The sequence below is a fragment of the Panicum virgatum genome, chromosome 9N (assembly GCF_016808335.1).
Source record: "Panicum virgatum strain AP13 chromosome 9N, P.virgatum_v5, whole genome shotgun sequence".
NCBI classification, from domain to species: domain Eukaryota; kingdom Viridiplantae; phylum Streptophyta; class Magnoliopsida; order Poales; family Poaceae; genus Panicum; species Panicum virgatum.
In genome coordinates this window covers 22290235-22316995 of record NC_053153.1, presented here as the reverse complement: position 1 = coordinate 22316995, position 26761 = coordinate 22290235, and the positions used below count along the sequence as shown (strand labels likewise).

General features: G+C 46.7%; 3 protein-coding genes and 1 long non-coding RNA gene across 4 annotated transcripts; 2 read left to right on the top strand and 2 right to left on the bottom strand.

The window, feature by feature from the left end:
* Window positions 1-1311: 1311 nt before the first annotated feature.
* On the top strand, window positions 1312-1698 carry LOC120688858 (uncharacterized mitochondrial protein AtMg00810-like). The gene has a single exon (XM_039971218.1). It carries the CDS (start codon window positions 1312-1314, stop codon window positions 1696-1698), a length of 387 nt encoding a protein of 128 aa, XP_039827152.1.
* Window positions 1699-4188: 2490 nt separating this feature from the next.
* Window positions 4189-5357, bottom strand: LOC120692931 (putative GEM-like protein 8). Its single transcript, XM_039976316.1, has 4 exons — window positions 5143-5357; window positions 4970-5050; window positions 4597-4871; window positions 4189-4474 (listed from the first exon to the last, which is right to left on the bottom strand). The coding sequence occupies exons 1-4, from the start codon at window positions 5252-5254 to the stop codon at window positions 4298-4300; spliced, it is 645 nt and encodes a 214-aa protein (XP_039832250.1). The 5' UTR covers window positions 5255-5357; the 3' UTR covers window positions 4189-4297.
* A 12145-nt stretch (window positions 5358-17502) lies between these two features.
* On the bottom strand, window positions 17503-18267 carry LOC120688857 (putative F-box protein At3g52320). The gene has a single exon (XM_039971217.1). It carries the CDS (start codon window positions 18265-18267, stop codon window positions 17503-17505), a length of 765 nt encoding a protein of 254 aa, XP_039827151.1.
* Window positions 18268-24093: 5826 nt separating this feature from the next.
* On the top strand, window positions 24094-25214 carry LOC120691529. Its single transcript, XR_005682275.1, has 2 exons — window positions 24094-24302; window positions 24797-25214. It is a non-coding gene; the product is annotated as an uncharacterized LOC120691529 (long non-coding RNA).
* The last annotated feature ends 1547 nt before the right edge of the window (window positions 25215-26761 follow it).

The following is a 26761-nucleotide window of genomic DNA, read 5'->3' as shown; positions in this document are numbered from 1 at the left end:
GTGCTACAATCGAGCGAAGCGTCGTGTAATCACTTCACGCCACGTGCAGTTTGATGAGCTCACGTTCCGGTTCCATGATGCTACACCGCCGGCGCAGGTATCGTCCTCCCCAACACCAGAACCAGAACCTGTGTTCGTGCCGGTCCCATCTGCGCCAGCGGCTGCTCCTGCCCCGCGAGCTGCTGCCTCGCCAACCACGCCGCCTCCGGACTCGCCGTCAACCGTCCTGCCGGACAACGCGTCGGCTCAGGCGAGCCTGTGCAATCACCGTCCGTGGCAAGCTCCCCGGTTGCATCCGCGTCGCCATCATCGCCGTCTGGCATTGCATCAGCGCCGGCTTCTGCATCGACATCACGTGAGCCGACACCGACCGTGCTGGCATCACCCATCACGCCAACGTCGCCACCACCTCCACCATCGCCGCCGCCTCCACCGCGCCATCCGATGATCACGCGTGGTCGCGTTGGGACAGTGGTGCCCAATTAGCGTTATCTCAACAATGTTGCAGTTGAAACATCTATTCCACTGTCTGTACGTGCAGCTCTTCGAGATCCAGAATGGCACGCCGCCATGCGTGATGAGTACGGCTCGCTCCGACAACATGGCACTTGGGAACTGGTGCCTCACCCGCCTAGCGCCAATGTTGTCACCGGCAAATGGGTCTTCCGCAACAAGTACCATGCCGATGGCACATTGGAGAGTCGCAAGGCGCGCTGGGTTGTCCGTGGGTTCAAGCAATGCCCTGGCATCAACTTCGACGAAACCTTCTCACCGGTGGTCAAGCCGGCGACCATTCGCATGGTGCTTCATCTTGCTGCCTCACGCGACTGGCCTGTCCACCAACTCGACGTGAAGAATGCCTTCCTCCACGGCGATCTCCACGTGACGGTTTACTCCAATCAACCGATTTACTCCAATCAACCGACTGGATTCGTCGACCCCGAGCATCCGAACCACGTGTGTCTCCTGCGCAAATCCCTCTATGGGCTCAAGCAGGCGCAGCGCGCGTGGTTCCATCGCTTCGCCACGCACATTCATGGGCTCGGCTTCAAGGTGTCCTTGTCCGACTCGTCGCTGTTTGTCCTCACGCATGGCACCGACACCGCGCATCTTCTCCTATACGTCGACGACATTGTGCTCACTGCCTCATCGCCGGTGCTGCTGCATCGCATCATCATGTTGCAAAAGGAGTTCGCCATGAAGGATCTTGGGCCGGTGCACTTCTTTCTCGGCATTCAAGTGCACCGGACCACAGATGGCTTCTTCCTGTCGTAGCAGCAGTATGCCGCGGATGTTCTCCAGCGCGTCGGGATGCTCAACTACAAGTCCGCTTCCACGCCGATCGACACTCATTCGAAGGTGTCCGCCCACGCCGGGGAGGCACTGTCCGCGGCAAACGCTAGCACCTACTGCAACATTGTGGGTGCACTCCAATATCTGACCCTAACCAGGCCAGACATTGCGTATGCCGTGCAGCAGGTGTGCTTGCACATGCACTCGCCACACGATGTTCACTGGGTGCTCGTCAAACGGATCCTTCGGTATGTCCATGGCACTCTGGCCAAGGGCTTGCAGCTTTGCCGATCCAGCTCGCACGAGCTGGTGGCGTACTCGGATGCTGACTGGGCCGGCTGCCCAGACACGCGCCGGTCCACCTCGGGGTTCTGCGTCTTCCTCGGCGCCTCACTCATCTCCTAGTCGTCAAAGCACCAGCCGATTGTGTCACGCTCCAGCGTGGAAGCGGAGTACCGCGGCGTGGCCAATGTGGCTGCTGAATGCTGTTGGCTTCGTCAGCTGCTCGCTGAGTTGCAGGTACCCGTGAACAAGGCAACGTTCATCTACTGCGACAACGTGTCTGTCGTCTACCTCACCAAGAACCCCCGTTCACCATGGGCGCACCAAGCATGTGGAGCTTGACGTCCACTTTGTGTGCGAGAAGGTAGCGCTCGGTGATGTGCGCGTTCTCCACGTTCCAACATGGCACCAACTTGCGGACATCATGACTAAAGGACTTCCTACAGCGCTGTTCATTGACTTTTGATCCAGTTTGTGCATCGAGGACGACGTACAAACTCCGGGGGGGGGGGTGGGGTGGGGTGTCAAAGTGGCTAAGTCTTCATCTGTACCGGGTTAGCTTAGATGCTGTAGACCGAGTCCCTCGCGCCATCCCACGTCTCTTGCGTGCACGTTGCCTGTCGCTCGCACTCGCCCGCGCCTTGCGCTCACGTCTGGCCGCTCGCGCTCGCCCGCGTCTCGCTCTCACACCCGGCATGCTCGGAGCCCGTTGGCTCCTCGCCTTGTATATGTATCACTAGAGATGATCAATGAACACTTGAGCTTCATCTCCATCTCATTCTACAAGAATCAAACTGTATTTACTGACACTAGGGGAAGGAAATGCAGAAATGCTTTAGTTTTTTCATTTCTGCAAATGCGCTAAATACCATTTCAATTTTTGAATGACCGAGTATACTGCTGACTAAATTGACAAAAGAATACTTTTATTCTGAGCCTTTCAGCAGAAGACTTCTTTCAGTTGTGGCTCCACATTGTGGATGTGCTTTTTCACTTGTGGGGCACGGCCTTGTGTTTTAGAATCATTCAGGATCTTAAACAAACTTATAAAAACATTGCGTTGCCAGATTCATGGTTCAAGAACATGGTGGTCAAGGCGATGGGCTCGGACTTGTGAATGATGTGGAATACGACTAGTCTGATGTGTAAAATTAGTTGCTTTCTGCTAATCTTGACTTAATTCCAGTATAGCATAAATCGTGCTTTGTTCCAGATTTCAACTCCATTTTCCATGCCAGGTATTGACCTGGCATACGTGGACCTTATGCAGGACTATGTCAGAAAGGTGATCTTCTCGATAAAGACATTGGTATGAGATGTCTTGCGACATCTCTATTTTAGTTGTAATATTGATGAGTGGTTTATAGTGAATATTATCTTAGAGTATTGTATCTACACTTGTCATTTTTGGTCCAACATGTGGCAAGTCAAGCTAAGTCATCTGTGCATCTTACTATTATTAATTGGAGGTTTCTTTTGAAGTCTCCAGGTGAAGCCACCTAGGATCCTAGGTGGACAATCTAAAAGAACAGAGAAATCCTACAAATTCTCACAAAAATCAGAAACATCCAGCCATCATTCAGCAACTCTAATCATAATAGTCATTGGATCTATTATCTTTTTCTAATAAATTACTCACCTTTGACATTATGAAAATAGACTAAAGTAACTCCTACACATGTATCTAAATTACCCACATCTGTCATTATAAAAAATAATATAAAGTAACCCCCTAATCTTCATATAAATTACCCACTTATACCATTATAAATTAATATCAAATAACCCCCTAAATTTTTATATATATTATCCAAAGATATCATAGTAAAAAGTTAAAATAAACCCCAAATCTCAATCAAAATTATATTATTATAATAAAATCTTAAGATTCAAAATTACTATTTCTATCATTATTAATATATTATTATTAATATATTATTTATATAAAAATACTAACCGTAATGTGTGTATCACCATATATTCATATATAAGAGAAGAGATAAGAATACCAATTTTCATGTTGTTCACATAGCTCAAACAAAGTGTTCGATTAAGTACATATCAAACATATATGGAGGTATTATGCAAAGTGAGAAAAAAATGTTAGTAACTAAACCTATCACATTTATTACAATTACATAATGATAAATATGTATACTGGAGTTGAATATTTAATTGGTTAAAGAGAGCGTGACATAAATAATTATTAGATATCTCTAACTAGCCAGTGCGGGAGCACGGGTTGATAGACTAGTTCAAATAATCCATATCAATCAAACGAATTATGATGCGTTGGGCAATATATATAGGCAATTAGTAATCATTTGTCTGCTACTAATGATGGTATAGAATAGGAGTCGTAGATGGTATAGAATAGGAGTCCGTGCCTCAAATCTCATCCTGTATGAGAACCCCCCCCCCCCCCCCCCAACACCCACCCACCCACACACACACAAGCAATGTATTTGAATCGGTAGTTTGGTCCTGTCAACTTCTGTACGTAAACAACCTTATATTAGAGTTTATATGAATAAATATTTTTAGTATGGTCCTCCCCTGGTGTTGTCATAAAAAAAGGTGTATTTGAAAATGATTATCCTTCAAGAACATCACTGAAAAAATTTGTTTTCAATTCAATTTGATTTATCAATTCTGTGTTTTAATGTACATATACCATATCAGCATGGTATGCAGTATGTTTCAGACTACAGAACTACGTGTATCATCTCAACTCCGAAATTACATTCTGAAGATATCTGAAGGACTTCTCGTAGCTAATAAAACCCATAAACCAAAAATCAAAGCCATCAACAGTAACTACATCAATATACTTCTCGTCAGGATTGTACATATTTTCTCTCACTGAAGCACTCTTTATCCTTTCTGTGGGGATCAACACCTGCAGAAAGTAGAAATTTCATTAGCTTTAACTTCATGTGTACATGCAAATATCTTTGAACTTCATTTTTTGTCTGATAAATTCCAGCTACTCTATTGCGATGATGAATTTGCTTTAATTACCTTGTAGGGCACCCTTGTCTTGCCTCCTTTGGAACACGCTATACTCAGAGGCCTATCACTATGGAATGCTATCTTCTCAGTTGAGATGAAAAGCATTCCAGCTATTGGACCAGCTGTGGTTGAAAGATAACACTGGAAAGCCTTCAATAATTTCTCATCTTTCTCGACTTCAAAGTATTCCCTGAAGACTTTATCAATGCTGCCAGCTTGTAGAACCTTTGCTCCGAAGCTAACTTTCCCTTTGATAGTTTCTGAAAATTTTGGTCCCAGGGTTACTGCAAAGAAAAAAGATTTATCAGTGATGAGAACTTTTAAATATTTAACATAGCACAACTTTCATCTTTTAAAAAAAGGAGAATGGTTGGATTCTTACAGTGTTCTTTGAACCCTTGCATGTAGCTATCTGTTTTCTGGCTCAATTTGCTCATCCGGTAAATGAAGGAACCCTTCTTATCTGTATTATACAAGGGATGAAAAATCAGTTTTGATTTACAAAGTAAAGTTGTTGCCAAGGGAGAACTGAGAAAGCAGCTGTGAGATTCTTACTCTTCTTATTAAGCAAGGCAGAACAGGAAGGTTTCCCTTTCGTTTCCTCTTGGGCATATGCAAACGAAGCCAAAGGAATTCCGATGACATGCTCCTGGGCAAAACTCTCCATTGTTTGGAGCAGCTCTATCTGCAGTTCTGCTTTGGATGCTGGGAGTTTCTCTTTGCCTGCCTGTGAGAACTCGATGCCTGCTAGTGTTCGGAGTCTGAACCACGTATGGGCCTTTTATAGGGTGAAGCTACCAAAAAGGCAACTTTATTCCAGGGAACAATGTGGTGTAACCGAATCAGCACATGGTGCTGCATACTCGCCGTCGCCTCATCAGGAACAAAGGCGCGGCCTGCTTTCTTGACTAAAGGAATGGGCACGAGCAGAACACTTGGAGCTTTCAACCCAGCTAATGAGGAGCTACCGATGCTTTGCCTTCCTACTGCACTTCCTATGTCGCTTTAATTTGTACGAGTTGTTGTTGAGGTAGTTGATGACATGCTTATGGCTAGCTTTAAAAGGTGCTGATGGGAGAGCATGTAGGCTTTGCTACTTATAATGATGAACTCCATGTAGTTTATGACACGTAGTGCAGAACTGATTCTTTTAGTTTTCCCCTTGTGGGAAATGGTTTCGTGGAGGGTGGAGAGGAAAGTAAAACGAACACACCATTCAAAAAATAAAAAAAGTGAAACAAACACGTGGTGGTTTGTTCAAACTTCAGACCAAACTACCGGTATGCATTTGCTTCAGGCACATGTGTGATGTCTGCTTTCCACGCATATTTGAGTCACGTTTTTGTGGATAATGTTGTCAGGAGTCACAGAGCAATCTAGAAAATGTGCACACATGGCAAGATTATTGGCACCTGTCTGGAGAAGATGTGGTTGTGATGAATCTGATGCTAAATATGGAATAGACCAGTAACAAAAAATAAAAGGGGAAATTTTGCTCATGGACATTGTAAAAACTTGTAATATGCTGTTGGACACCGCCAACTCCAAAATATGCCCAGTACCATTATGAAATCTTGATTCTTTGCCGCTGGACACTGTTGTTACTGAAATATTCATTTTCGTGGTTCAGGAAAGAGAATGGATGGTGAATAGACCAAATTGCCCCTCGGAGTCATCTTCCACCTTTGTCCATGGCTGAGAGCCGTGCCCTCTATCCATGTCTGAGAGCTGTGCGCGTGGGTGTGGGAGGAGGCGAGGGGGGTTTGGGGCGGCTCCAGCCGGCAGCACGACAGCGGCCGCCCCATGCCGTGGCCGCGCCCCCGACAAGGCCGCACCTCCCCTGGCGAGGTCGCGAGGCCCCGGCGAGGCCACACCTGCCACAGGTCATGGTTGCCTGTGACAGCGAGGTTGCGCACCCCATGACGTCGCCGCCCGGTACGGACCATGCCTTCTCCCCGCGCCACTGCAAGGACCCAGCCTCCCCCCTCTCCATCTTGTGCGTGCGCATCCCAGCCGCCATAGCCGGCATGGAAGCGAGCTCCGCGGCCCAGCCGTCCTCCCCATCTCCTCCTATAAAAGAAAGGCCTTGACTCCGCAGGAGCACGCTGCATCCACCTATCCCCTCCCTCTGTCCTCTCCCTCGCCGCAGAGCCCTCAATCGGCACCGCCGCCGCCATTAATGGACCCTCACCCGAGCTCATGATTCCCCATCCTGACCACCTCCCGTCCCCGGCGAAGGCCGCTCCCGCCCCAGGCCGTGGCTGCCGTCTGCCGTAGCGCGGACCGAAGGACCCCCACCAAATCGGCAGCCATGGTGCGCCGACGGTCTGTCACGGCAAATAACTAGTGAACGACCAGAGCTTGAAGACGAGGGCAGCTTAGACATTTCTCCCACCTTCTCTCTCTTCAAAACTGAAAAATGAATAAAATAATCGGTCCGGTGTCATTGAGCAAAGAACCAAAAATTTGTAATGTCCACCAGCAAATTTCGACGTTGGCGGTGTCCAGCAGCATATTTGACCTTTAAGCAATGTCCATGAGCAAAATTTCCCTAAATAAAAAGATGTTCTCTGCTGTGTTCTCGCCATTACGTGTTCGTGCAATTAGGTTCAGAAGGAAATGCGCAAGTGCTTTCATATCTTCAGTCCTGCTAATACGCTAATCATACTTCTTTTTTCATCCCCGCATATCCTTGTTGGTCCACGGCATGAGAAGTTGACTAGCTACCTGGCATTCTTGGCTGCTTCATAACGGCAATAACGCCATGCTTGCTGCTTGCCTCCTTGATTAGCTAATCGGTTTCTCTATTTAAATCTTGGAGTTGTTTCTAGTAATTTACTAGTATTCCTTAACAGATCAAAGCAGAACAAAAGAATCATCATTATGCTTAGCCTTTCGGCTTAAGATCTCCCTTTTAGCTGTGGCTCTGAATTGGCTTTGTGCGTTTCAGTTGTACCTGTGGGCCACAACCTTGTGCTTAGAATCATTCAGAATCTTAAGCAAAACTTAGAAAACTGTTTCCCTGCCAGATTCATGCATGGTTCAGGAACATGGTGACCCACCGGGTGATGGGCTCGGACTTGTGAATGGGTACGGGGTGGAACTAATCTGATGTGTAAAACCGCTCGCTTTCCGCTAATCCGGACCTGGTTTAATGATATCATAACCCTGGTCTCCAGCCCATTTTCCATGCCAGGTGTTGACCTGACATACGTGGAACCTATGCAGGACCCGTCAGAAAAGGCGATCTTGCTCAGAGAAGGCCATCAGTGTTAGCTGTCTTAGCTTGCGAGATCCCCTGTTTGATTTAATATTGTCCTGATTGGTGAATAATGAGACTATATGTTTGATTAATATTCTCTTTATTGGTGAATGATGATATTATGGTAGAGACATTATATCTCCACTTTATTTGTCACTCTTGTCCTAATGACAAGTGGCAAGTTCATTGTACATTAATATTGACTCTGCATTCTTTTCATCCATGTGTCAAATCGTTCGTGATGTGGTGAGCAATATATATATATATATATATATATATATATATATATGTAAATATATTGATTTTTCGCCAACTGATGGCGGTATAGAAAATAGAATTTGGCTCCACTGTGGCTTCCTGAAATTCTGTTAGCAAAAATGGCGATCTTTCTGAGAAAAAACCCATAGGCTGTTAGCTGTCTTGCGAGATCCCATGTTGGTTTAATATTGTCCTGATTGGTGAATAATGAAATTATATGTTTAATTTAATATTCGCTTGATCGGTGAATAATGAGATTATAGTAGAGATATTGTATCTCCACTTTATTTGCCACTCCTATCCGGGTGACAAGTGGCAAGTCCATTGTACTCCATTTCAAATTGTATGTCGTTTTAGCAAATTCAAATACATCACTTTTGATGTGCATCTAGAAATATATTATGTATGGATAAATAGCAAAAATTATATATGCATATAGATTCGTCAAAACAACCTACAATTCAAAACGAAAAGAATACATAATAAATTCAAACCTACAATTATATACGCATATAGATCAGTTGCTTTAATTTTTGGCAACTGTTGTTGTACAGAGAATAGAATTAGGCTCTACTGCTGCTGCCTGAAATCCTATTTAGCAAAAAGGAAACAATGGATTTTCTCGCACAACCCCAACTAGCCCCGTGGGCCAAAATCCAGCTCGACCCAAATAATGGACCATGGGTTTCCACTCATTCCCAAACTATTCAGATAGCTCAAATGCCTTACCAGCCCAAATAAATGAAAGTAGGACAACCCGATGATCCCTCTAGGGTCTAGGCTGCATTGGCTCTCCTTCCGCCACCCATCTCGCGAGATACAATGTTCTTCGCTTCTAAAGCTCCCTCCCCCCTCCATTTCTGGATCGATGGAGAACTTGCAGGATGACGCTGTCTGCGAGATCTACCGCAACCTTTGCTATGTGGCGAACATCAGTGTAGTGTAACATAGTTATCCTCGCTGCCATCCTCTTGTCCCCGCCCAACCACCAGAACTGCATCGATGCTGTCATTGTCATAGAGTTGCAGCTCATTGTCGACCAGTGGCAGGTGGCCTTCTCTCGCATAGAGGATTCTACTGCAATGACATTGAATTATACAGATGACGTATGCCCGCCTCTCTCGAGATAGAGGATCTTGAGTACCATGACTAGACCTGATCATCTGTCGGGTCGGGTCGGATTCGGGTCGGGTCACTTCGGATTTTGGGTCAAAAAATATTGGCCCATATCCGGCCCATGACATGGTCGGGTCGGGTCAGGTTTGGGTTGGGTCGGGTTGGCCCGCAATTTTATGTGTAATTTTCGGGTTGGATCGGGTTTTTTTGAGTTTCGGGTCAAAAATTTCGGCCCATACCTGACCCGTCACTTTTTCGGGTCGGGTTTTTTTCGGGCGGGTTGGGTCGGGTTTATCGGGTCGGGTGGCCCGTGATCAGGTCTAACCATGAAAGAGTCTTCCTTTTTCTCGAGGTAGAGGATCTCGTGTACCATGATGGAGCCTTCCTTTTCCTTACACAAGGTGGCAAAAATTAAAGCATACATTGTTTATTTATAACAATACACAAGGTGCAAAGCAAAGAAACTCCAGATATTACCAAGGCTGGAAATGGTTCCAATCAATTGAGCGAAATCAGCCTCTAACGCACTGGCAAACTTCTTTGCTCATCCGCTTGTGCACACCGGTACGGTCCTCAACCAAAGGGGAGATCTCGAAAGCATATCCACCTTCACCTCATCGAAGGACCTTGTAACATCTCGGATTTTTCCAAAATATTATAAAGTCAAAAATTGTGAATTTCAAAAAAAATTCATGGTGGTGCTATAATAAATCCATTTAAGTAGATTTTCTTTCTTCCAGAACTCCTTGTAATTAAAATTTTGAGTTAAATTAAGAATTATTATTTGATAGGGTGAATATATTTGGAGTTATTCGAAATCAATTCGCTCTACCTTGTTTTATTCGAATTCGAATTGGGATTATTTTCGTTGCTCAAAATTGTGAGGAAAACAAATTCGAAGTGTGCCCTTTGAATTCGTTTTCTAACGCTAACTACCTCATGAGGAATTTAATTTGAATTGTAGCATTTGAATTAAATTTCAAACTCTAACCCGAACTTGGGAACGACCCAAACCTAAGGCCAAATCCGGCCTGCTCCCGCAGCCCACAAACCGCCGCGCCAGCCGGTTGCAGCTACTGGCAACTGGACCCGGCCACCTAAGCCGTTCCTCCACGCGCAGCCCAACCCGTGCGCGCTCGCCGGCCCGACCCGACGCCGCCTCCACCTCGTTTGCTAGTCCTATTAGCCGGCCTGTTCCGCGCGCGACAGCCCGCTACGCCACCCCGCTCGCCGGCTCAACTCCGTCACCCCCGTCTCTCTCTCGCAGTGGCTGACAGCCCGGCCCCGCACGACAGCTTTCCCCATCACCTCTCTCTCTATTTTCCCCCACCACTCTCTGCTTTCCACCCTGCTCTGCTCCGCCGCCTCCATGCTCTCCCGTTCCGCCTCCACGCCACGACAATGCAGCAAAACGGCCGGGCCCTCGCCCGCCGACGTCACTCCGGCCTCGCGCGATTTTCGGGCGCGCGCACGTCTCGTGAGCCCTAGCACCACGCCCCATGATGCTGCCACGCGTCCATGTCGCCCCGCGCGTCCCATCAACACCGACAGCGTCTGTGCCGGCAGCGGACGCACTCCCAAACCCTAGAGCACCACCTATATAGCCACGATCGGCCGCGCCCCAAACCCTAGAGTGCCCGAGGAATTCCTTCCCCTGTTCCGCCGCCGCCACAGCCGGACGCAGAGGCAGACAAGGAGGAGAAGGGGAGCGCCGCGAGGAGGAGAACGCCGCCGCCGGAGCTCCCTCACGCCGGCAACCCCGATCGACTACATCACCGTCGCGGTTCTCCCTGCACGGCACCGGCGTCGAGGAGAAGGGTTATTATAGCATCTTTATGTCTAGTAATTGACAATTTGGGTCATAATGTGCATGTTAGTTCTTAAGCAGTTGCCCCCAGCCCCACCCAACATTTCGAACAGTTGCCCCACCCAACACACACGCGCACGCGCGCGCAGAGTTGCTGACTTTATATCTATAATGAGCATTTCACAGATTATAGAACACTTCTTGTTACACATTTCGAACAGGGCAACACTGAACATTTAAACAGTGCCACTGCGTGGAATATAACATTTTGTGTTGCAGACAAATTGTAACTAAAACACTATTTGGAAAAGTAAAAGGTGCAAGGCCATCCCAATAAACAGGTATTTGCTTGCCAAATGCCAATTCTTAATGAAACGTTCAGCCCCAAGTTAATTAAAAAGAGTCATTATTTGAAGTGTTTCATTCTCCTAAGATAGGTAAATAATTTGAGGTACACAGAATGTTAGAAATTCACTGTGTCAATCTATATCTTACATGCCATTGAATGTTTCATGCATGCTTTTCCTTTTGTCTTGAGCATGTCAAATAAGAAACCCTTGAGTCTAAAACAGATCAGTGTGGATGGATCAAGAATTGGCTGCCAGAGGGTGGAAAAGTCCACACCTTTGGCTTTGGAGCAATATGCTGGGCTATATGGAAATGCCGGAACATGGCATGTTTTGACAACAAAATGATCAAGAACCCTGTTGAAATTCTATTACAAGCGTGTGCTCATGAATTATTGGGCAGGACTCTACAATGCGGAGTTCCAAGAGAAACTGCTTGAGTGAAGGTTCTTCTATCCTGCGCCCACCGAGTCCTCGCACAACTGCTTGCTCCGTCAGATACTCGTGATGACGATGACGTTGAAGATTGAAGAAGCTGGATGATCGAGTCTTTTGGATATGGAAGAATTAGTTTTCTGTTGTGTGCGCGTTTAGCTTCTTAGCGATGTCTGTGGTGACTGTGATGTCGTTTGTCTTGTTTCCCAGAACTTAAACTTGCAATACCTGTTCTGCTCTAAACTCTTTCTGCAGGGGGGAGCCTAGGAATCCTGGGTCTCTCGCTTGGTGTCTAGTTTACCTGGGCTTGAATCAAGCCAGGTGGGGCTTATGTTCTTTTGCTAGCTGTCCCCTTTTCTCCTTGTGTGTCTCCCTCTGGATATGAACACATGTATTTCCGTTGTGCTAATGGAAATGGGGAAATGCCTCGATTCGGAAAAAAAAACAGATCAGTGTCCAATCCTTATCAAATATGTATACTGCATAATTCATTGGGAGTGGAACAGGGTAACATGGCTCTATTGTTTCTAAGGTTGATGGAAGTTAATACGACCTCCCTTTTGTGTAGTCACTAACAATCATTATAATTGGGAACTGAAAGGAGAGGTACCATTTGCTCTTTGCCTCTTATTGTAAGAATTGTTTTCTTGTGAAAACTGTTTTCTTTAAACCAGTTCTTGTGCTGTGTACCCCAGTATCCCTTTTGATAGGTAGAAAAACTGACAAACAAGTATTAAAACACTGCAGTTTGATCATGACAATTTCTTGAACTGCTGTGTAAAGCGTATAATATTGGCCCCTCTCTGTCCCCTATCATTAATTAACCCATGAACTATTTTGTTATGTATCTTTTTCCCTAATTATTGCCTGAATTTTTTGATAGAACTTGTTATCCTGGTGAATGTAACCGATTGCATAAAACTTCCTTTCATGCTCTGGAATGAAAATAAAGAAGACTTGGCATGTGACTAGATGAACTTTTGAACCCCTTTCACTGTCACTTCCTTTATTGGGCTGCTACATCGTGTTATGTTGGTGTAGAAAAGGTGCATTTGCCTCTCCCTAAGGAATGGAGTAAATTTTGGCTCATTCATTGACCTGCCATTGCTGATCCAGAACTGATGTCCAGAAATACAAGGGCTCATTGGCCTCAGCCAATTGTAAATACTAGAAATAGTGCATAGAAGCTGAATAAAGATTGTGTCGCCTTGACATGCTATAATAAATTTGATTCAACAGATGCTACTAGGGTCTGTGGCCTATAAGGACACTTTTCGGTATTTAGGTTCGATGCTACAAAAGGATGGCGATATTGATGAAGATGTTAGGCATAGAATCTCAGCCGACTGGTTGAAATGGCGTCAAGCTTCTGGTGTCCTCTGTGACAGGAGGGTGCCACAAAAGGTAAAAGATAAGTTCTATAGGACAGCGATTCGCCCGGCGATGTTATATGGTGCTGAATGTTGGCCTACAAAAATATGACATGTCCAGCAACTGAGTGTAGCAGAAATGCGGATGTTACGGTGGTTTTGCGGGCACACAAGGAGGAACAGAGTCCGGAACAAAGCTATTCGGGAAAGGGTATGGGTGGCACCAATTGAGGAGAAACTTATTCAACATCAGTTGAGATGGTTTGGACATGTCCAACGGAGGCCTCCGGAAGCGCCGATGCGTAGTGGGGTGCTAAAGCGTGTTGATAAGGTAAAGGGGGTAGAGGTAGACCTAAACTGACTTGGGACGAGTCGGTTAAGAGAGACCTTAAAGATTGGGATATCTCTGAAGAGTTAGTTTTGGATAGCAGCGCTTGGAGACTAGCTATCAACGTGCCTGAACCATGACCTTTGTGTCTTTTGGGTTTCATCTCTAGTCTATCCCAACTCACTTGGGATAAAAGACTATGTTGTTGTTGTTGTTAGATGCTACTAGGGTCTGGGTTTTAGTTGCCAGTGGCTCACATATTCCTGCTCAAATCATCTGTAGACATTATTCTGCATTAATTTGCAAGTATCCTACAATGTTCTCATTTACTTCATATACTGAATCCTTAACTTCCTAAAGCTGTGATCTGCAGGAGAGAGTGACGAAAGCCTGAAATACAAGGGAACGGAAGTCACTAGGGACCACATGACGAATTGCTTGATGCTGTTATCCGTGCGGTGCCTGGATCACCTGACACATTGCAAGTGTGTAACGACTGCATCGTCGGTCGACTTAAGTACTTAACTAAGAATGGGGAAAGCCGAAGGCGGTTGTCTACTGGGTGTAGCGTACTCTATTTTCTTATCATGTCTTTGAGTGAGTGGGTTGTTATATTGTGATCCAAATTTATTGTACAAGAAAAAGCTAACTTCCGACGGAGCGGAGCGGAGGCCCGTCGCTAGGAGGCTTGGGCCGGGACCCACACAATGATGACTAATACCTCAATTGCAACACTAATTCGTTTACATTTCACACTTGCTGGTAAGTGTCTATGATCTACAATGCAAAATCACATTAACTCTCATTCAGAATAACCTGAATAAATTATTTAAAATAAATCTCTAATTAATTGAAATAAATCTCAATAATTGATCTCACAATTACAATTAAAGTGTACATTTGTTACCACCAAGTCTGAAATATAAATAAATTAGAGTTGCTATTGAGGCATTAGTCATCATTGTGTGCCTTGCAATGTCGCAGCTCTGCCTAAACCCTTATTCTTCATCGCTCCTGGCCTCACCCTATCTACATAATGAAGGATCTAGAAAAAGTTGCGACATTACAGGCACGATTTGACTAATGCCCCAATAATAACACTAATTCGTTTACAGTTCACACTTGGTGGTAACAAGTATATATATATATATAAAAACAACATTTGAAATAAATCTCTAATTAATTGAAAGAAATCTCTAATTAATTGAAATAAATCTCTATAACTCCTAATTATTTTGACACCCTTCAGTTCCAGGAGAACACTCTTTTCAATATCTAGAAACCATCTAGAAGAAAAAAAATTATTTCGGAAAATGTATATGTCGGTAACCTCGACCCTGCGGTGATGACACTGCCTTTCGGAAGGACACGGTGCGGTACAAGTACGTCACCAATAGGCCGGTCGCAACACCAACATTTACGGTTGATAGGAACACAACACTTGGCACAGACAGTATGCTCGTTGATATGCTCTCAGTGCAACAACGACCACGCTGACTGCGCCAAATGCTGTGTTCGTATTAACTGCAAGTGCTGGTGTTGCGACCAGCCCATTGACGACGTCCTTATAGCGCATCGTGTATCCCCGAAATATAGTGTCATCACCGTTGAATGGAGATTAACGACGTATACTTGTTTCAAAATAAAGATTTTTTAAGCTTCTAGATGGTTTCAATGTGAGCCTGAATAAAAACATCACTAGAGTGTCAAATAATCCATTCATAATACAAAAAATTCTATTATACTTCTTTCAATAATTTAGTATAAAAAATTACTTTTCATATATGGTCATATATACAAGTAAATCACATGAACTCTTTAAACTCATTCTAGAAATTTTCACTGTCCACATATACTCATCTCATTCGAAAAATCAAAAAACATAATACGGTCATTTCTAATATATAGAAAATGATTGAAAAATATCTCTATAAATTATCCACATTCAAACTAGCCATAAAAGCTTTGCTCAAATTGAAGTCATGGGTTCTATTTACCTCAAATCAATGAATACATCAAAGAAATCATGCTTATTCTCACTATTTCTAAAGTCACAAATTTCTCTACCTATGGAGCATAAAACGAAGCATGAAGGTCATCAATGAAGAAAGGATGAAGTTGCAAATCTTTGGCGCACTTGGATGAGTGCAAATATCACAAAAAAGGTTCAAATTGCGGCACCACTCTAATATGAGAGAAGAACCGAGCTCGAGCTAGTTCTCTGGTGAAATGGAGCTGGCTCGGCTCGGGGAGGAAGAAGGCCCAATATATAGTGGGAGCATTAGTACCAGACGGTATTAATGCTCCCCATTTAGTACCGGTACCAAATTTTTGGGCACCATCTAGTACCGGCTGGTGGCTTCAGCCAGTACTAAATGGTCGTTAGCCGTTGCGCGCCGGTGTCGGTGGCACACTCTAGTGCCGGATGGTGCCTCCAGCCGGTACTAAAAAGCTTCCAGGGACACTGTTGCTTCGGACTGGTACTAAATGTGAGGATTTGTACCGTCCGAATCAATGCCCGGTACTTAGGGCCTAGGACGAATGTGCAGTTTTCCAGCAGTGCAAGTACAACCACCAAAAATTAAAGGGAACTTACAATTTTGCTAAACTGAACTATGACATGGATTGACCAAGCTTTCTTGGAATAAAACGGGAACGAACTTCATTCCTTTTGCGTGCTCTCCTAGACTGTAAATCGTCTCCAGTTCCCTAGTTGTGGGGTCGTAGTAACCCATTGCCCTCCCCGTGCGGCTGAGCGAGATCCTCCCATCCTTGGGATCTACGTCTAGCGGCATCGTCGTCTCCGTTGAGTACTCCAGTAGTTTTCTTTTTTCAGTTTTAGTTTCAGTGAGCTTGAGTTTTTCAGATTTATGTAATAGTTAACTAGCTTTGTTTGAACCTCTGCTTCTCCTTCTTATATGATTTGGCAGTGCTCCTGCCTATTTTTCAAAAAAAAAACTTGACGGACCACATTCCAATGTCTTCCATTGCCCATATCCTGATGATCCCCGCGGTCATCCGGGGCAAGCTTGTCACGCAAACAATGCCTTGTAGCTCAATCATGGACATCTGTTCATCACCATTATTGTCAGGACTAGCACATGGTGGCCCTTCCAAGACCTCAAACTTGCGCTCGCTAACATCTAGCTCGATGATTTCAAGTCCTGCTGGTGGTGGAGATGTCTGTCGTCCAAGCTCGCTGTCCACCATCCAGTAAAGTTTGCCGCTCACTTGGGCGGGGGGCGTATTGGCTATCGGTCTCGGAGGAGGATCTACCTCATCCCAGACCATGTCTTCAACGTACCTCATGCTGCACACCATTTTGTAGCCTCGTGTTGCCAGATTTCTCTCCACGTATGCCAGCCGCACCAAGACATGCCTCGACGACTCTTGTTCGTACCCAAGGCCTAGACGACCAGTGAACATCGTCGTTGTGGGCGTGTCCAGAGATGTAGTAGCAGAAAGACGATACCGTGCGTGCGGTAAGCCGCGAGAGGACCTTGGACCAAGCCCGCATCGACGGCGACGACGCCAAGACTGCGTTCTCGCCCGAGGTGCCCACTCGTGCAAGGCTTTCCTCAGAAAATCCCATGGATGGGGGTTGGGCGATCACGCGGCATTCACCGATGCCCGTGATGCCCTTGCTGGATGATGAGAACGCAAGCTTGGTTGTGCCAATGCTAGGGTCAACGTCAACGATGAATAGGTTGCAAGGATCCGTGCCGAACACGATCTTAATCTTCTGATTGCCGCCATCGCCACTGTCGGCGCGATCCAATATGAGTTGAGCATTGGTTCGTGCTCGTCAACGCCGTCAATGCAGCAGAGTTTCTCCCACTTTGCAGCTGCCGTGTAGTCTTTTAGCAGCCATGCGACAAGGCGTTTGGGCTCCTGACCGGCCCACAGCTTTTCAACGATGGCATAGATGCATAGACTGCCCCCCAGCTCTGTTAGCTCGAAGTTGGACCAGCGTTGCAGCTCCGGAGGGGGACTTAGCGTGCCAAAAGTCTCATCTTTGACGTTGAAGACGGTGATTCCACCGTAGTGGCCGAGGAAGTAGAGGTTGCCGTTGCAGAAGACGCCGCCTTGCCGCCAGTTTTCCCGGGGATGGCATGGGGGCGGTTGTGTGCAGCAGCAGGCCTCCAGTACGCCGACTCGTTGAGCGTGAAGACCTCGCAGACGGTGGCAGTAGGTGTAGCTCCCCCGTAGTATTCACCGCCACTACTAGTGTAAGCATCGTAGATGCGCACGACCTTGTGTCGCCGGGTGTCCGAGCAGTAGCACAGGCCGTAGGGCACGAACTGCCAGCTCCAGCGCGCCCTGAGAGGTATTCTGTCGGGAAGAGTCAAGATCTCGCCGGTGGAAGGATTCCAGACATGGTGTGCGTAGCGGTGGGTGTTCTTGAGGAGGATGAGGCCACGGCAGGACTTGGAGACCGGTAAGATGGAGCCCTGCGGCAGGCGACGGGTGCTCATGATCGTTTCAGCCGGGCCGCCGCCGGGATGCCAAGCGTACAAGGGCTCGCGAACCCCGGCCGGCCTGATGAATAGCCTGCGACCGCCGCTGTTCCGCTGGTAGTGGGCGTCCTGGAACGCGTGCGACGAGATCACCGCATCAAAGGACCGCGACACGCACCGGAACCGGCACAGCGATTTGGCCGGCAGGCGGGAGAGGATGTCTTGGACGATCTCCTCCGGCAGTACCGGGCAGCCTGAGGCACCCTGCTGCTCGACCTTGATCCTCTTGGAGATGTCCATGGCGAGGCGTGCGTGCTCCGATCCTTGACTAGTTATTGTTCTTACTAGTTTGATTGATGGCGTGCGGCGGCGTGAACGTACGTCCCCTCTTGGCTATATAAATAGCAAAGCAACGATTAGTCGGAATCGAACTCAGGTTTCGTTGTCGTCCGAGCACGAGTAGTCGGAATCGGAACGGAGAAATTCCATATACATCCATTGCCGTCGCTGCCTCCTCTCTCCATTCCCCACCGTAGCCTCCTCCCTCCTCCCGTCGCAGTCTGCTCCCCTCCTCCCTCTGCGCGGCGCGGCCCACCTCTCCCCGCTGCTCCCTCTGTGGAGGCGGTGTGGCAGTACCGCCCTAATTAATCCGGCTCAAGTGCGCTAACCATCATCTTAAGGATAATCCCGGCTAACCCGCACTTCAAACGGAGTAATTCGGCAGTGCTATCGGGTAAAGTCCCGAAGAATCCACCTGAGCGTCGATCGAACCCAAAGCTTACATGCAACCCACACGAAGGTGAGTGCAGAGAGTACAACATTTCACAGATACATTACATTACAGAGTCTTAACTTAATTATTACAAACCAAGTTCGAAACACCGAAAGGTAATTGAAGTTCGAATTTAAAGTAGTTCAGAGTTCACTGCAGCGGAAATAAACGAATTCTAAACGACGATACATGATGTCATGATGAAGCCCGTACATGACATCACTCGGCATTGCCATCGTTGGCCGGAGTCGTATCCCACTCCACCGACCAACCAGGAGGTAAAACACACGGCCAAGTCAAACTAGCTATCTGATCTTCAAATGTATCACCTGAAACAAAGTGGAGCCACAAGCAAGGCTGAGTATACTAATACTCCGCAAGGCTTACCCGACTAGGATATAGCTAGCCCTCTAACAAGACATGCAAGGCTTTTGGCTTGAGGGGTTTGTTTTTTTGCCGCAAGCAATAAAGAGTAAGTCCTTATTTCCCGATTTTAGCTTTCAAGTTCTAGTTTGATTAACCATTCTACATTAGCATCTATCCAATAGCATACATGGTGGAAAAATAATTATTTTTCATCATTCAACCATATTTCTCATCATCATTGTTCCACTTCTTACTCTATGTGGCAAAAGGGTTAAGCAGTCTCAATATCCGTGAGAGACGGACGATTCGAATCGAATTTGTTAACCTGGCCAGGCAGACCTAAACACACGCATGGGAAATGCAATCACCCACGCGACTTTTCCCCTTTTTCCCCGGGCATGAAACAGGCCCACCGTCCTAGGGTGCCCTGCACCCGTGCGTGACCATAGACCAGACAGTGGGGAGTATGTTCCACGGCCGGTTCCATCAGGTACTTAAGCTTACCGATTACCATATTCTCGGCATGTGGTTAGTACGTTCAAACGCTTAAACACCACTACCACACACCGCGGCCTTATCCATTTTGACTAAACAGACGGGGTATCACAAGTACAACAACCCCGCCCGTAAACCTTATATTGTAGTGTGTAGTAAGCATTCAACTCCTATGAGCTCGCGAGTGACAGGAAATCACTCGACTTCTACCGAACCATTAGCATAGCCAACTAGCGACCTACACATACTAGTGTTCAAGCATAGGTACCTAGGATCATGCAACTAAGGTTCCAAACAATTCCTGCAACTTAAATGCACAATAAACAGGAATACAAATAGTTGCATAAATTAAAATAGGTAGGACATGCTCCGGGGCTTGCCTTCCTGAGCGGAGCTAGCCTTGGGCTCTTCTGAACTCGGGTTCAGGTCTTCAGTGGCTTCAGTTAGATTCACTTGAGCTTCACGCTGCTCACTCTCGGACTCCGGCACCAACTCGTACGTACCGTCAGGGAGAGTAGTCGAATCTATATGAAATGCATATGTGTGAGTTATTTTAGTGATACGATTTAATCAATTCTTCACTAAAGAGTTGTAATCCAACACAAACTCAAGATGATTTGCAAAGGATTATGTTACCTCATTTTGGACAATCCTTTATAGAGTAATAATCATTATAACTGACTCCACAAGGTAACTAGGGTGGATTATACCTTTTATCCTTATGCAGCAAAAGAAAGGATTTTTCTCATTTATTACTAGGTTACGCATGTCCTTATCACAAATAATGTTAAACCGAGATTCTGGGTTTGAAATTTTTATGCAAGATACACCTCTGAGTAAAATGCCTACTGTGAAATTTTTAGCCTATTTCATGCAGCCCATTAACCATTAAAAATAAAAGAACCAGCTACTGCTAGAAGCAAAAATGAATTTTATGGGTCAAACTATGCAAGTACTGGTAATGAAATTTTAAATGAATGTTTTCTACCTAAAGATGAGTCTGCCATAAATTTTTCACCATTAAACAAGCATTGTACAGGGTATGAAAAATAGTACAAAGTATTGCTGCATGGATCAAAATTAACTTCCACAGACTATTATAGCAAGTTACAGAGCCTCATCTTTTACCAACATGGCTATAACCTAAATTTAATCCCCTAGAAAAATTATCAGATTTTTCTATGCAAAGAAACTATTTTTCTTGACTTAGTGTAAATATCTATACTATTAATTAGTTGGACTGGTTCCACCTCTCTAAAATTTCTCAAAATTTTTGTAAAGCAACTAAATATCAAGTTAAAGGCACTGTAAAAGTTTGAGCTCAGTAAACCAAGTTAAACAGCATGTACAAACAAACTAATTTAAACAAGGCATAAAGCAAGATTTAAATAAACCGATAGCTAGGCATGTCAAAAGTCTATGAAACTTTTACACAAGGTTATACATCTAACATGTAATCCACTGACCAAAAATGGATAATATCTCATGCTTGTAAATTGAGGTCTAATATAAAGTATATTTTCTTTGTATTTTAAATGAAATAAAAACTATTGAGCAAATGAAAAAGTGTATGTAACAAAAGTCGTAGATCTCTTTGCAAAGATTCCAAAACAGTTGACCTTGCAATTTTATGATTTTTCTACGATTTTTAAATGAATTTACAAGTTTGCTGTTTTTCAAAACAAAATAAAAAGGAAACGAACTTTTGCATATAGGCCCCTGGAAGTTTTGGTTCTTCTAACTGGAGGTCCCTGGCGGACATTGGAGAACAGAGGAGGGATTTTGGCCTGGTTTCCGGCGAGGTTCGGCCCTGGGGGCGAGGGGAAAGTTGGGGAAAGGAGAGAGGGGACTGAGCCGCACCTCTGGGTGTCCTTGGTTCGCGGGGATAAGGTCCGAGGCGTCGGCTCCACAGGCGCCGGCGGACAGCGGCGGTCTGCTCCGGCACTGCGACGTTCCGGTGGGTGAGGGCGAGCGGTGGAGGGGTCGGTGAGCTTCAGGGGAAGGTCGTGGAGCGATTCCCGGGCTCAGTTTGGACGAAGGGAGACCGGAGGTGGGAGCTCCGCGGAAGTAGGGCGACTGCGGCCATGGGGTGCCGCGGCGGCAGTGGTCTGGTGGCTTTGGGCGGTGGCAAGCGGTTCGGGGAGCACCGGTGGAGGCCAAGGAAGCTAGCTACAGGGTCGTTTGGGCGCGAGGAAGGGTGGAGGAGGGGGCTCCGCGGCGAGCCCGTGCTCCGCGGCAACAATGGCGGCGGCAGCTCTGGGCGCGCGCGTGCAGGGTCCCAGCTCGGCCTTAAATAGGCGCACGAGGGAGGGGAGGTGGTGCTGGGGAGGCCGGACAGCTCGGGCAGGCGGGCAGCAGCCCGGACTTGGTCGGAGGCGCGCGTGCGGCTGGTGGCAGCAGCGGTGCGTTGTGTGGCGGGCGTCGGGTGCAGCCTGCTCGCTGATCTCGGCGTCAGCGACGATGTAGGCTCGACATTGAAGGCCAGGGCAGGCGCGTCGACCGCGGCGCTCCGCATTGGTGGCCGGCGGCGTCGAGTGCGCGTCGCCGAGCGCTTGTCCGGCTCTTGTGGCCTGCAGTGGCGTGCGGGGAGGACTCATGGCCGGGCCGTGGCGCAGCAAGCGGCAGCAGCAGGATGGCAGCAAGGCAGCGAGTGCGGCGGTGCAGCGGCGCAGCGAGGCAGCACGCAGCGGCAGCCGGCGCAGCGAGCGGGCGGCAGCGGCGCAGCGCGCGCGGGCGTGTGCGCTCGAGTAGCTTGGCGTGAGCAGAGAAGCCAGGGAGAGCGAGGGAGAGAGAGAAGAGAGAGAAAGAGAGAAAAGTCAGAGAGTTGACTTTAAATGTTCTCAAAATTTTCAATGGAATCTCGAAAAAGTTTGATTACAAAAGTTGTTTAAAATTCAAAATCCTACAACTTTCATTTCAGGCACATTTTCATTTGAAGCTCCGTTTGAAAGTTAAGAATTCAAATTAAATGCAAAAGAAAATTACCCTAAACACATTATTTTTTTTCGAATTTTTCTCCAAATTTTGTGTGCTAACTTGAAAAACTGTGAACATGAAAGTTGTTTGTTATATGAAACTCTACAACTTTTGTTTTGGGCAAAAATTAATTTAAGCTATGGTTTGCACTTTGTATTTTCGGATCTTTTCAGCATTTTCTAAAATTAATTATGGGAGAAGATGTACTGTGGATCGACTTATCATTTCATGTGCAAAAACTCACTTTTTTCCCATGGCTTCAACTGGACTATGGTTTATTATGATTTTAGTGAGATGCCTAGGAAATTTCACAAGCAAACTTGCATCAGTTTAAAAACTATTTAAGGTTTTCGACCTATGCACAAATACATCTAGACATACATACATACACATCCATTTCAATGTTTCTTGGTTAAGGATGTATGATTTGGTGCTAATGACTCTGGTTCATCTAATTGAACACCTGGGGTGTCACAGGCGGCACGGAGTTCGAGCTCGCGCGGGGATGCGGCAGCTCGGTGCGCCCCCACCTCTCCCCGCTCCTCCCTCTGCGGCGGCGTGAGCTCGCGCGCGCAGTCGCGGCGGCGCAGGCGGATGGGGCCGCGGGTGGCGCGGGGCCCCCTCCCCTCCCCTGCTGCACGCGGGCAGGCGGGCAGCGCGGTGGGGGTGAAGTGGCTCGGACGGAGGGCCCACGCGGAGCAGCGCGGGCGCGTGCAGAGCAGCTTCTGCGCGACTTCGCTCCGCGCACCTAGATTTCCAAATGGGCCGCCCCGCCCTAGTCCGATGTGGCCCGGCCTAAAGTGGCCCGGCACTATCAGACCATCAGGCCTGATAGTGCCATGCCGGCCATCGGGTTGAACTGGTGGCCCAAACCCGACACTAAGGTCTTTTTATAGTGCCGGGCTGGCACGGCGGCCCGATTGGCCCATCGGGCTCTGGCAACCCATTTGGTGCGCTGAGGCCTGGGGAGGCGGCCGAGGCAGGCGGGTTGGCGATGGCCGAGGCGGCGGCGGCGGCCGGGGCGGGCGGGTCGGCGGCGGCCGGGGCGAAGGCGGCCGGGGTCGGCGGCGGCCGCCGCAGGGGCTGGACCGGGGTCGGGCGGTCGGTAGCGGCCAGCGCGAGTGGCGTTGGGTTGGAGGAGAGTGAGGGTGGCTGGGGTGGGGGTGGAAAAATTAGGATTTGATGATTTTATATGTGGGGGAGAAGAGAGAAGGGGAGGTGAGCTACTGGGCCATTGAATGACACGGGCCACTATCGGGCCGGCCATTATCGGCCCGGCACTATGGACTAGTGTGGCGGCTCAAGTACTAACACCATATCGTGTTGGGGCAGTCTGCGGCCCGATGGATTGTGCCTAGAGCCGGACTAGTGTCGTGCTTTTTAGTGTCGTGCTTCGGTCCGCCCATCGTGCCTGGCCCATTTGGAATTCTAGCCCATTTGGAATTCTATACTAGGCAGGCAAGGCAACGCGGAGGGCTGGCCCAAAAATGATTTCCCCAACGTAAAGAGTTGTTTATCCATAAACCATTCAATCTGCTCTCTGGATCTGTGCGCCACTCCACCGGGGTTGTATTCCTCTTGTATTTCCATTTTTTTCTTTGCGTATTATTTCCTTTGTTCCTATATCTATTCCTCTTTGTTCCTCTCCTCTCTCCTCTCTCCTCTATACTTCCCCTGCTACCTCGTTTCTTCGTCTCCGCCGGCGAGCAAAGCCATTGTACCGGCGGTGAGCTCCCATCCCTCTTCTCTTCCCCGGCGACCTTCTTCCTCACGGGCGGCGAACTCGTTGCCTCCCCCTCCCCTTGCCTCCCCGCGTTCGCCGCACGCGCCGCCTGAACCCTAGCTTCCGGGATGGAGAAGGGGGCCTCGGAGTCGCCGCTCTGCTGCTCTCGCTGCGGCAAGCCTACCCTCCTGCAATACATTTTTTTCCCCTCCGCCAGGCGTACGCTGCCTCCACCCCCGTCGAAGCCCTCTGGTCCCTTTTGACCCCAGCTCCCCCGCCGCACCTCCTGCCATCGATGCCATCCACGCAGCATCGATAGTATACGAGTGGATTGAATTCCCCACCTGCGGGCCGTCCCCGCCGCCGTGGCCACTCGCATCCTCCGCCGCCGACGGCCACTGGCTTCCTCCTCCTTTGCCGCCGTCCACTCGCATCTCCATCCCAACGGATATGCTGCCGCACGCCACTTACATGCTCTGTCTCTGCTCTATTTTCAGGGGACACGATTGTCTCCGTCATGTCCATCTTCGGCATGCTGCCATCTTCCGCCGGCCACCCCATCCTAGTGGTGCATGATGGTCCTCAACTGTGGAATTAAGCCTTAATCTCACAGCTTCGGTGGTCTGAATTATCCTTGTTCAACACAACCATTTGAGTTTTCAGGTCTTCTGGACGCAACAATGAACAATGTTCCTTGTAGCACTAATGACATGAATTAGTGCAGTAATATACAATTCTAGTATTCTACACTCGTTTCTCTACATTAATATGCAAGTAGTATTTATTTCTCTTATTCTTGTTGTACTTCTAAATGCCTGATTCTTTGTTTTACGTGCGGGCCCATGTGGAAAAATATGATGAAACATATTATATGTAAAAGTTGTACGTTACTAAATGCTAAGAATTTTTCACATACTAGTACTTGTATTCTGAAATAAGGACTCTAGCACTAGTGCCGTACTCACCACAAGCACAGGTATTTAGCATATAGTTTTCTTAGCATAAATATTGTTCACTTAACACTGAGTACTAATCTGAGACTAATACTACTTTTATAGTAAAACTCGAGCTATATCAATTGTTTCTTTGCAGAGACTTGTGAGGGGAATACAGATTGATTGTGTCAGTTGTTTACTGGTTCTAATACTGAGAAAATTTTCTTTAATCATATACACCTTGCATGAAAAGTACAACAAATGAAAAGAATATATTACAATTAATGAGACAGACAAATATATTGACAAAGAATACTCAAATATCAGTATCTCAAATACAATTAATGAGAGATAAATATATTACAACCTGACCACTTGCTTGGTCGAAACTATCAAGCAAGCCCAGCATAGCCCTTTTTTAGGCGGTTTTTTATTTTTTATTTTTGTTTTTTACAAAAATATATTTTCGTGTTCGAAATTTACATGAATATACCCTGGCCGCCCCGCTGCCGGGCGGCCGGGGCGGCAGGGGCTTATCTGCAAAAAAAATCGACAAAAAATTGCGCCGAGGTCCCTGGAGGACCGGCCGCCCGGCAGCGGGGTGGCGGGCCCTGGCCGCCCTCCTGCAGGGCGACCGGTCCCCCAACCCTATATAAGGTGTTGGCTGCCCCTCACCTCCTCATTTGCCTTACTAAAAATCCAGAAAAAAAGAAAAGAGAGGGAGGGAGGGAGAGGCAAAGCGGCGAAGCCCTGTCGGATTTTCATTCCGGCGACTGTAGATAACTAAAATTTTCTACATTTTATAAATAGATTATGTTGTAATTATTTTTTAAAACAGTAGATTAGCAATCAGTTCAATTATTGTTAGGAGTGATTAGTGGTACATTTAGGTGCAGTTACTTGTAATGATTAGCGTTGATATAGTACATTTAGTGTTAGATTTAGTATTAGAAAATACAAAAAAATTGTTAGAGAAGTATTAGAAAATCAAAAAAATTGCAAGATAATATTAGAAAATTGTAGAAAATTATAGAAAATGTTAGAAAATTGTAGAGAATGTTAGAAAATTGTAGAAAATTATAGAAACTATTTTGTTGAAACAGTAGATTAGCAATCAGTTTAATTATTATTAGGACTAATTAGTGGTACATTTAGGTGTAGTTACTTGTAGTGATTAGCATTGATATAGTACATTAGCAATCTAATTAATTAATGTTAGTAGTGATTATTGCTAGATTAAATATTAGAAAGTACTAGAAAATTGTTAGAGAAGTATTAGAAAGTCTTAAAAATTGCAAGATAATATTAGAAAATTTATAAAATGTTAGAAAATATTAGAAATTATTATAAATTGTTAGACAATCTTAGAAATTATTTAGGAAATATTTAGATGTGTGTGATTGTATTGTATTGTTTTGATCTTACGTGGTAGGTATGGCCGGGGTTACTCCTGCGTTGCTGGACCCAACAATAGACTCGGGTCACCGGTCCTTCCTTGCGAAGGTTCAGCACCAAGAACTAAACGTG

Bases quoted from the DNA above. Each gene is read 5' to 3' on its own strand.
- LOC120688857 (XM_039971217.1), bottom strand. From the start codon at position 18,267: ATGGACATCTCCAAGAGGATCAAGGTCGAGCAGCAGGGTGCCTCAGGC.
- LOC120692931 (XM_039976316.1), bottom strand. From the start codon at position 5,254: ATGGAGAGTTTTGCCCAGGAGCATGTCATCGGAATTCCTTTGGCTTCG. The intron at 5,051-5,142 runs GTAAGAATCTCA...TGTATAATACAG, and splicing joins TGCCTTGCTTAATAAGAAGA to ATAAGAAGGGTTCCTTCATT. The intron at 4,872-4,969 runs GTAAGAATCCAA...TTTTCTTTGCAG, and splicing joins GCAAGGGTTCAAAGAACACT to TAACCCTGGGACCAAAATTT.
- LOC120688858 (XM_039971218.1), top strand. From the start codon at position 1,312: ATGCTCAACTACAAGTCCGCTTCCACGCCGATCGACACTCATTCGAAG.